Source organism: Ahaetulla prasina, chromosome 4 (assembly GCF_028640845.1).
Source record: "Ahaetulla prasina isolate Xishuangbanna chromosome 4, ASM2864084v1, whole genome shotgun sequence".
NCBI lineage: Eukaryota > Metazoa > Chordata > Lepidosauria > Squamata > Colubridae > Ahaetulla > Ahaetulla prasina.
Window position 1 is genome coordinate 17,839,712 of NC_080542.1, and position 11,516 is coordinate 17,851,227.

The 11,516-nt window shown below is 46.2% G+C and overlaps 1 protein-coding gene across 1 annotated transcript; it reads right to left on the reverse strand.

Annotated features, from left to right (window-relative positions):
- Positions 1-2,345: 2,345 nt before the first annotated feature.
- On the reverse strand, positions 2,346-11,236 carry LOC131197743 (C-type lectin Cal-like). Its single transcript, XM_058182185.1, has 5 exons — positions 11,170-11,236; positions 9,948-10,039; positions 3,682-3,822; positions 3,374-3,488; positions 2,346-2,413 (listed from the first exon to the last, which is right to left on the reverse strand). Exons 1-5 carry the CDS (start codon positions 11,234-11,236, stop codon positions 2,346-2,348), a joined length of 483 nt encoding a protein of 160 aa, XP_058038168.1.
- Positions 11,237-11,516: the final 280 nt, after the last annotated feature.

The window sequence follows — 11,516 nt, forward strand, 5'->3', positions numbered from 1 at the left end:
AGGCCAACCACCATTGACCAGTACTTAGTTCTCCATTGTCACATTGAAAAATACTTCTCCTGTAACACTGCTATTTATTCTGCCTTCCTAGAATTCAAATCAGCATTGGATTCTATATACTAAATTGTAGGAAAAGCTGGTCTTTTCAATTGACCACCATTTATTTTGTCAATCATAATAAGATAACAGCTAAAAGTATAAATATAATTTGTATACATGAAAAGAGTAAGTAAAAAGGGAATATTAGGCAGGGACAGTAGGTACACAGGTGCGCTTATGCATGCCCCTTACAGACCTCTTAGGAATGGGGTGAGGTCAACAGTAGACAGTTTAAGCTTAAAATTTTGGGAGTTTGGGGAAGAAACCACAGAGTAAGGTAGTGCATTCCAGGCAATGCCCACTCTGTTACTGAAGTCATATTTTCTGCAACTGAGTTTGGAGCGGTTTACCTTGATTTTTTATCTATTATTTGCTCGTGTATTGTTGTGGTTGAAGCTGAAGTAGTCATTGACAGGCAGGACATTGAGGCAGATAATTTTATGTATTATGCTTAGGTCAGACTGAATTCTGCGTAGTTCTAAGTTGTCTAAGCCCAAAATTTGGAGTCTGGTGGCATAAGGTATTTTATTGCGAGCAGAGGAGTGGAAGACTCTTCTTGTGAAATATCTCTGGACTCTCTCGATTGTATTTATGTCTGATAGGCAGTGCGGGTTCCAGACAGATGAGCTTTTATTCAAGAATTGGTCTAGTTTTTTTTATGCTATAGTTAGTAGTACAATATTACCAGAGAAGAAGCTACGCAAGATTAGGTTAACAACTCCTAGTGCCTTTTTGGCAATGTTGTTACATTTAATACATAATATAATATAATACATTTAATATACATGAATGTACAGAATTCCAAGTAGGAATGTAAGATGTAACCATCAGGGCCATCTCACCAGTGCCACTGGAACTCAGAAAGGTGTCAGGTTAAGCTATATATTGGTTCCACTCTTATTCACTTTTTGAATTAACTCCATGGTCATCTCCACAACACAAACTGTCGATCCTCCAAACATATCTCTGTTCTGGTTGATGTAGGTCATGTAGCAAACATTTTCATGAACTTTGATCTTAGAAGAGCACTGAGAGCAGCAAGGAAGATCAGCCAGAACTCAATTATCAGAAAAATAAAATAACAATAACAATGAAGGTAACAGTGACTGATGAATTAAACCAGGGGGAAAATATATCAAGAAAATTGAAAAGAGAATTGGAGATACAGGAAGACACTTTTGAAAGGGAGATAGGGGCTTGGGCAGAAATTCTGGAAACTAGACAGTGAAAGTGGGTGGAGATGGGAGAAATACCTAGATTGAATAGCCAAGAAATAGACACAGACAGAGATAAAGACCCAAGAGAAGAATATGGAAGTCAAGTAAAAAAAAAAAAAAAGCATAGCAATTAAAGTATTGAAGCGGACAAGAGATGATGGATAGAAGATTTCTTGTTCTGATTTGCTTTTCTTTTTCTCTCTCTTTTCTTTCTTTTTATGTAGGTGATATGACTAGAAATCAGATAGGACAGAAAGAAAATAGCTTTTATAAAGGGTGACATGATTAAAAATTAGAATAAGATATAGAAATAAGAGAAATGGGGAATATTAGTATTTATACTTTTATATAAAAAAATAAAAGTAATAGTAAGAGAAAACATGGAATAATTGAATAATAACAGACTATAACTTAACATAAATGTGTATTATTAGAAATGTATAAGTTGATTGAATGTGATAACTATCTTTATTTTTATTAGTTTTATTTGTATTAGAATGTATGACATCCAGGTGCCACACTGTTCATGCATATATATAAAACAAAATAAAAAACTTGAAACAAAAAAATTAAAATAAAATCTTGTCCAAACTTGTGGGACACCCATTGATATCCAGATCAAAAGAAGACCCATGCTGTTAACAGGGTATACAAAATGGGGAATTTTGAAAGGAACACCTTTTGATAAATGAGCAACACACATAGGTTCTACCCCTTCACAACTGAGAAAGAGGCACAGAAGAATTCTTGTCCTTCTTTGCATCTTCTTAAGTGGAGAGGAGCGTAAATGAACCAAGAATGAAAACTTCAGAAAGGATTTGCATCAGAACATTTTTTATTGATATTGCAAGATATAATAAAGGCTCAGAAGAAGGAGGTGAACAAAGTGGTAGTTCTTGTGAGTTGATGTTTTGAAGAGGATGGAAGTGAACTTTATCTCTGTGGAATGTGAGAAGGTGATGAGATTAGAAGGAAAGCAGCCGATCATGTCAACATCCTGAGAAGCACAGGGAGAAGCATCAGCCAACTTTACAACTCATGTTTGCAGATGTAGGCATTACGTGTGTTGCATCGAATGTCATTCCATAATTTAAAGCCTAAAATACAAATGAAAAGTATTATTATTTGGGGGGTGCTTTAGTTTTTCCCAAAAAGAATGGTCCAGATAAATGAAAACACACATGCAAAATACACACAAATACATTTACATGAATCTTTCTTTGTAAAAAGACAAGAAAAAAACTAGTTTGGGTTTAATTCTGCCTTATAAATCATTTATGACTGTATTGGTCAGCACACTATAGAAAAGACGTTGAGACTCTAGAAAAAGTGCAGAGGACAGCAACCAGGATGATTAGGGGACTGGAGACTAAAACATATGAAGAAAGGTTAGAGGAACTGGGCATGGCTAGTTTTGTGAAGAGAAGGACCAGGGGAGACAGTGTTCCAATATTTGAGGGGCTGCCACAGAGAGGAGTGGGTGAAGCTATTTTCCAAAGCACCTGAAGGCCAGACAAGGAATAATGGATGGAAACTGACCAAGGAGAGGTTCAACCTAGAAATGAGGAAGAACTTTCTGACAGTGAGAACAATCAAGCAATGGAACAGCTTGCCTTTGGAAGTTGCGGGAGCTTCATCACGTCAGACTTTCAAGAAGAGATTGGATTTCTATTTGTCAGAAATGGTGTAGGGTCTCTTGCTTGAGCGGGGGGTTGGACTAGATGACCTATAAGGTCCCTTCCAACTCTGTTAAATCTGTTAAAGACTTATTGAGACTTTCATCCATTTCTCTCCTATAATTAAACCTAAGAATTTCTCTATTCAGGCAGACTATTGAAAAAGGATGAGATGCAAACTTGACAATTGATTGCAAATCCATGTTGTTTAGAATGTCAAAATGTCCTGCACTGAAAGGTTTGCTTACCAGTGGATCATTGCAGTTCCACACAATGCTCATTTTTTTCATAGACAGACCAGCTGACCGATGATTTCCCATAAGCTGAGAGAAGTTGGAAACTCTTGGAGAAGCTCAGAGAACTTCTGAGAAGTTTGTTTACCTGTGGATCGTCGCAATTCCACGCAGTGCTCATTGTTGCCATAGTTGTCTGGCTGGTAGTTCATCCAGGATTTGTAATTGTAAGTGGATTCATCAGCCCATCTCCACCTCCCAGTCTGTGGAAAGGAAATGTGCCTCAGAGAATGAGAACTAAAGATTGGCTGGTAATTTTAGTCTATGATTATGAGGTATTGAATATTTTAGCGGCGAAGTATGGAGCAGGAATATACAGGATTAAGACAAGTCAATAAACATGGTGTTATTGCTGTTAGTGATCCATGGAAACAGATTTAAGTCAGTTGATCTTACCTGACGGACATCATGGAGTCCAATCCAGACATTACAGAATTCCCGTTGATAAGTGGAGATATGTTCAGCTACTAGGAGCATCTCTGCTTTGGTAAGGATGGAGGCAAGGTGGGCCCCACGGCCATAGCTCTGGCACTCAATCTGAAGAAAGCCAAAAGGGATATTCTGTGATATACAACACAATGATCTGAGAAACTTCCCACATGTTGAACTTTGTAAAATTCTAAACATGGTCAATCATTTGAACAATATGAATTGAAGGGACATTTTAAGTTTTGCTAGGAGATACTATTATTACAGATCAACTTAGTCAAACCCTATATTTGCACTTAAACTTGCTTCCTTCCAAAATTCAAGGGTACCTTTATTCAGAGTGTTGGTAAAGTGTGTTGTAAATGTTGTACCTTGATGAACGTATCTTTTCTTTTATGTACACTGAGAGCATATGCACCAAGACAAATTCCTTGTGTGTCCAATCACACTTGGCCAATAAATTCTATTCTATTCTATTCTATTCTATTCTATTCTATTCTATTCTATTCTATTCTATTCTATTCTATTCTAAAGAATATATACCGTATTTTTCAGAGTATAAGACGCACCAGAGTATAAGACGCACCTTAGTTTTTGGGGAGGAAAATAAGAAAAAAGCTGATTGGTAGGTGGATTGGCATCCCGGAATACTCCCAATCAGCTGTTCCCAGAGGTGAATTTTAGCAACAGGTTCCTTTGTTGTGAGCTCTGTGCCTTGCTTTTTTTTTTTTTTTTGCTTTTTTTTCTGCCTCTGAAATCTCCGAAACAGAGCTTCAGAAAAAAAGCCTTTGAAACTCTGTTTGGGGGCTTTGTTTCTGAAGCTCTGTTTGGGAGCTTCGTTTCTGAAGTTTTATTTCTGATGCTTTTTTCAGTCTCTGAAACTTACATTTGAGAAGCTGGGCGGGGCCACATTCAGAATATAAGGCACATCCAGATTTTCACCCTCTTTTTTGGGGGAAAAAGGTACATCTTATACTCCAAAAAATACGATGTTTCAATTATAGGATGGTGAGATATATTACCATATATCGGCTCTGCGCATGCGCGAGAATGGTAGCGACCTAGAGGAGCCCGAATCGGCGATGGCGGCTTTCCCTTGAAATGGAGGCTTTAGGCTGACTTACCAGGCTGCTCCGGTCCCTCGGCGTGTGGTTCGATCGGTCTGGCTGCCGCTGGAGAGGTTTGTGGCCTCTCGGTCATGCGACAGCCGAGAACGGGCCGAGGGACGGAGTGGCGGTCCGGAAGGGGGCGGCCATTTTGGAGGAAGCGGAGATGCGAGGGAGGCGAGGGAGGCCTGCTGTTTGTTGCAGGCTCCGGCCTCGGCCTCGGTTCTGGCCCTGCCTTGCCCAGCGGAGCAGCCCTGCCTCGTTTTACGGAGCCCTGCCCAGCGGAGCGGAGCCCTGCCCAGCGGCGAGCCCTACTTAGCGGAGGTCCGCCCAGCGGCCCAGTGGCGAGCCCTGCTCAGCGGAGCCCTGTCCAGCGGCCCAGCGGCGAGTCCTGCCCAGCGGAGCCCTGCCCAGCGGTCCAGTGGTCCAGCGGCGAGCCCGGCCTAGCGGAGCCCTTTCCAGCGGCGACCCCGGCGATCTTGGCCGAATTTCAGCGGCGTGAGATCGTCGGTGATTCCGGCCTGGCTCCGACGGCTTCGGGGTGTGGATTCAGCCTGGTTTCGGCTGGCGCGAATCCCGGCCCGTTTTTGCCTGTCGGTGGGCTTGCCGGCTCCTTCGGCGCCAGTTCCATCGGCGCCAGTTCCATCGGTGCTGGTTGGGCCCGGCGGGGCTGTGTGGACCGCGGGGTGCCTGTCCAACGGCGCCCTGTATTAGGCAGCCCCACCGAGGATGGGTGTGGTAATGCCTCGGTGGGAGAGGAGGCCGGAACCATGGCTGAGGTTTGTCCCCTCTGGTGGCCTGTTTGGTCGCAGCTTTCCATCATGTGTCATCGAATGGCCCTTGGTGGCCTGCTTGCTTCATCGTATTTTCCTTTGTGGCCTTATGGCCTGGCTTGCTCCATTTTTTCCGCTCCCCTCTATCCCTATCCCGGACCATGGATCATCTAAACTGGGCGGTCATGCATTTCCATCAGCGGGATGGAGTGGATTGGACTGGATTGGACTAGCTTGGACTGGTCTCGGGACTTGGGCTGACCGCTAGCCACGTCTACCTGATTAAGATCTGTAGAACTGCTTCCCATAGGCATGCTATGGAGACTGTCGGCCTGTCTGTTCCTGTTCTGTTATCGCTATCCGGTTCCTGCTCCATCTGTCCTTTGACCAACTGGACTCCCGCTAGAAGACTCACCATTTCTATTACTTTGGGATTTTACCACCTTAGCATCCCTCGCCGATTCGCACTTTCCTATGCGCTACACTGCACGTGAACTCTTGCGCCTGCCAGGTGCCCCCGCCTCGCAGGAATGGCCCGTATCGCTACCAAGGGCCGGCCTCAATGACGGGTCTTGGGACCCACAGAGGTGGCATGCGAGAAGAAAGAGCCTTTGGGGGTTTTTAGACAGGGCATTTTTAAGGGGTGGGAGGGGTAGGGCGGGTGATGGGGGTAGCCCGTCGGGAGGGAAACCAGTTCCAGCGCATGCTCGTGGCGATTATCAAATGGGTTCGGAGGTTATGGGGGGGGAGGGTGTTCCTTTGTGTGAGGGTGAGTCTATTGGCACGGTAAGTGGGAGGGGCAGATATGGCGGAAGGGGGGGATTGTATCGATATAGGGGGTCACGTGTTCGATGTATGCAGGCGATCGCGTGCCCCGATCCCCCTAACTTTACCCGTTCCCCGGATGGTCAGGACCCTCAGGACCTGGGCCTCCATCTGATGTTATGCAACGCACGGTCCGTGGCCAATAAGGCCCCCCTAATACATGATCTAATTCAGGGGGGTGCCGCGGATATTATAGGCGTTACGGAGACCTGGTTGGGCAATGAAGGGGGTGTACCCCTGGTTGAGATGTGCCCACCGGGTTTCCGTGCATTCCATCAGCCGAGGGCCCAGGGTAGGGGTGGAGGGGTGGCGGTTGTGATTAAAGAGAGTTTAGAGCCGAGGGAGACCACTGTACCTCAGATATCCGGGTGTGAATCCCTCTTTGTGAGGTGGGGTCATAGATGTCAGATGGGCTTGCTGGTCGCGTACCTGGCTCCTTGCTGCGTGAGCTCCGAGCTCCTAGAGGTGCTTGCCGGGGTGGCGGTGGAGACCCCCAGACTTTTAGTCATGGGGGACTTTAACCTGCCATCTGCCGGCTCGTCATCGACGGTAGCTCGGGAGTTCTTGGCCTCCATGACGGCCTTGGACCTGACTCAAGTAGTGGATGGCCCCACTCACATCGGGGGTGGCACACTGGACCTGATTTTTGTCTCTGGTCAGTGGTCGAGAGATCTGGACTTAAAGGAAATAGTCATTGAACCTTTGTCATGGTCAGATCACTCTCTCCTTCGCCTGGACTTTCTGACCGCTATCCAACACCGCAGGGAGACGGAACCATTACGTTGGTACCGTCCCAGGCGCCTGATGGACCCAGAGAGGTTCCGGACGGAGCTTGGGCCACTTCCTGAGGATCTGGCTCACGGCACGGCAGAGGAACTGGCTGCAGCCTGGGAACGGGCTGCGGCCGGGGCTTTAGACCGTGTCGTGCCTTTGCGGCCTCTGACCCGGCGTAGGTCCCAACCGGCTCCTTGGTTCTCCGAGGAGCTGAGGGGGATGAAACGCCGGAGAAGACGCCTAGAGAGTTCCTGGAGGTCCAGCCGTTCAGAGGCTGATCGGACACTAGTTAGATCCTATACTAGGACCTACCTAGTGGCACTGAGGGATGCGAGGCGTTGCTACGCCTCCTCCCTCATTGCGTCGGCAGATAACCGCCCAGCTGCCCTGTTCCGAGTGACCCGCTCCCTTCTTCACCAGGGGGAGCGGGATGACCCGTTACAGGGACGTGCTGAGGAGTTTAACGGTTATCTATACGATAAAATCGTTCAGCTGAAGGACGGTCTGGACCGAGATTGCAGCGATTCGGACGAGACGTCTGAGGGCGGTCTTGGTGATGTTGTATGGGATGAGTTTGACCCTGTGACTCCCGAGGACATGGACAGGTTGCTGGGTAGATTGAATGCCACCACATGTTTACTGGACCCGTGCCCCTCCTGGCTGGTGCTGGCCACTCAGGAGGTGACACGAGGCTGGCTCCAGGGATTACGAGTGCTTCTTTGTTGGAGGAGTCTTTCCGGCCGCCTTGAAAGAGGCGGTGGTGAGGCCCTCCTCAAGAAGCCTTCCTGGACCCGCTGTTTTAGGTAATTATCGTCCAGTCTCCAACCCGCCGCGCGAAGGTTGTAGAGAGTATGGTGGCATATCAGTTCCCCTTCACCTGGAGGAAACTGTCTATCTGGACCCGTTCCAGTCCGGCTTCCGGCCGGTTACAGCACTGAGACGGCTTTGGTCGCGTTGGTGGATGATCTCTGGAGGGCCAGGGATAGGGGTTATTCCTCTGCCCTGGTCCTATTAGACCTCTCAGCGGCTTTTGATACCATCGACCATGGTATCCTGCTGCGCCGGTTGGGGGGATTGGGAGTGGGAGGCACCGTTTATCGGTGGTTCTCCTCCTATCTCTCCGACCGGGTGCAGACGGGGGTGACGGGGCAGAGGTCACCCGCGCGCCTCACTTGTGGGGTGCCGCAGGGGTCGATTCTCTCGCCCCTTCTGTTCAACATCTATATGAAGCCGCTGGGTGAGATCATCAGTGGCTTCGGTGTGAGGTACCAGCTGTACGCTGATGATACCCAGCTGTACTTTTCCACACCGGCCCACCCCAATGAAGCCGTCGAAGTGCTGTCCCGGTGTCTGGAGGCCGTACGGGTCTGGATGGGGAGGAACAGGCTCAAGCTCAATCCCTCCAAGACGGAGTGGCTGTGGATGCCGGCATCCCGGTACAGCCAGCTGAGTCCGCGGCTGACTGTCGGGAGCGAGTCATTGGCGCCGATGGAGAGGGTGCGCAATTTGGGCGTTCTCCTGGATGAACGGCTGTCTTTTGAAGACCACTTGACGGCCGTCTCCAGGAGAGCTTTCCACCAGGTTCGCCTGGTGCGCCAGTTGCGCCCCTTTCTAGACCGGGATGCCTTGTGCACAGTCACTCACGCCCTTGTGACGTCTCGTCTGGACTACTGCAATGCTCTCTACATGGGGCTCCCCTTGAGGGGCATCCGGAGGCTACAGTTAGTCCAGAATGCAGCGGCGCGGGTGATTGAGGAGCCTCGTGGCTCCCGAGTGACACCTATCCTGCGCCGGCTGCACTGGCTACCTGTGGCCTTCCGGGTGCGCTTCAAGGTGTTGGTGAATGTCTTTAAAGCGCTCCATGGCATAGGGCCGGGATACTTACGGGACCGCCTGCTGCTACCGGATACCTCTCACCGACCCGTGCGCTCTCACAGAGAGGGGCTCCTCAGGGTGCCATCGGCGCGACAGTGTCGTCTGGCGACACCCAGGGGAAGGGCCTTCTCTGTGGGGGCTCCTGCCCTCTGGAACGAACTCCCCCCAGGACTTCGTCAACTTCCGGACCTCCGAACCTTTCGCCGCGAGCTTAAAACCTATTTATTCATCTGCGCTGGACTGGGGTAGTGTTTTAATGTGTCTTAATGGATTTTAATGGGTTTTTAGTTCCTAATTTTAATTCTGGCCAATTTTAATAAGTTTTTTAATTATATTTTTTAATCTGTATTTATTGTATTGTATTTTTATTTGGCTGTGAACCGCCCTGAGTCCTTCGGGAGAAGGGCGGTATACAAATGTAAATAATAAATAAATAAATAAATAAATACCATGTTTCCTTGAAAATAAGACCCTCTCTTATATTTTTTTTGAACCCTGAAATAAGTGCTTGGCCTTACTTTTTTGAGGGGGGTCTTATTATTTTGGGGTGCATGGAGTAAGATGGGGGTCCTCTTGCTGGTTACCAGATTTCCAGCTCTGTCTCCCTAACCTTAACCAGAGGAAATGGTGGGGACCAGCTACGCATGTAGTTTAATATTTTGGGGGGGGATTTTTTTGGAGGGGGTTTATTTTAGTGCTTATGCTCAAAAGCCCGATTGGGCTTATTATCAGGGGATGTCTTATTTTTGGGGAAACAGGGTACTTACTGTGGCTCTTCTATATCACAGATAAACCCAATCTAGCTATCACCCTACAATATTTTTCCTAAATCTGTAGATATTTATTACAGAAGATGTTGATTGGGAGAAATGTTTCCTACCTCAGCTTCATGCCATGTCAACTTCTGATCAAAATATGCATAGCAGTTTCCTTGATTTTGCAGCCACTCCCTGGCACAGGTGTCAGCTTCCACTGCATTGAAAGAGGGCAGTGAAAAAGAAGATTAGAAGATAGGACAATATGTTATCTACATAGAATCCTGGGAACAAAAGAAACTTCTTTCTTATATCAGAATAGACCTGGAAGGGACATTGGAGGTCTTCTAATTTAACCCCTGGCTCAAGTAGGAATCGTTATACCATTTCAGACAAATGGCTGTCCAATCTCTTCTTAAAAACCTTTAGTGATGAAGCATCTACAGCTTCAGAGGCAAGCTATTCCACTGGTTAATTGTCCTCATTATTAGGAAGTTTCTCCTTATTCGAGGTGGCTTCTCTCAATGGATAGTTTCCATCCATTGTTTCTAGTCTTACCTTCTGGTTCTAGTTCTTCTTTTCTCTAAAATAGCCATACCCAATTCCTGCAACTGTTCTTCATATGTTTTTGTCTCCAGGCTTTTAATAATCTTAATTGCTCTTCTTTGCACTTTTTCCAAAGTCTCAACATCTTTTTTTGTAATGTGGTGACCAAAACTGGATGCAGTATTCCAGGTGTGGTCTTACTAAGATTTCATAAAGTGGTACTAATACAGCATGTGATTTTGATTCTATGCCTATGTTTATACAACCAAGGATTGTATTAGGATTTTTGGCTGCTGCTGCAGCACACTACTCTCTCATGCTTAAGTGATTGTCCACTAGGACTCTAAGGTCCCCCTCTCAGTTACTATTTTTGAGCCAGGTTTCACCTAATCTGTACTTATACCTTTGATTTTTCCTGCCTAGGTGTAAAATTTTGCTTTCCTTCACATTAAATTGCATATTGTTGAATAGGGCCCATTGTTCAAGTCTATTGAGATCTTTTTGGATCCTGCATGGAAAGTTAATCCTTCACAGAATTAGATGGCCGAATCTTGCTAGGTTGTGTTGTTTAATTCAACATTTTGTTCACCCTATGGCCAACTAGGAGAATTCAAGAAGAACCCAAGTGTGAAAGGAAAGGTTAGAGATATTTCATTATGTGGTTATTATCATTTTGATATTAATGAGTCCCTTATACTCTAAGGTATCAAAACAACTTTTGTTTCCTTTATTTTTGAAAAATGGTGCAGGGGGTTGAAAACCAATGATGTATTCCCATTGAAATTTGTCAAAGAAACTCACCTTGAAGGAAAGGACTAGTGAAGAAGATGCCAAGGAAACAAAGGCTGAAGTAGGCAAGGAGACCCATTGTTTGGCTGACCTTCAAAGACAGAAAGTAATACGAAATACAAGAAATCTGTTTTCTGCCATGCATTGGCCCAAATTTAGAAAGAAAGCATGCATTTCTCCCTTAAGTTTAATTTCTTCTCCTGCTCTCTTCTTCCTTGACTGCCATAACAGCTATTTTTTGTAAAAGATTGGAACTAAATATAATGACTTTTTCATCGGGTCCATTGAAATCAGTGGGGCATAAATTAATCATGAGCGCTGATAAAACAAAGAAATAAAACACCTCTGAGGATCAGATT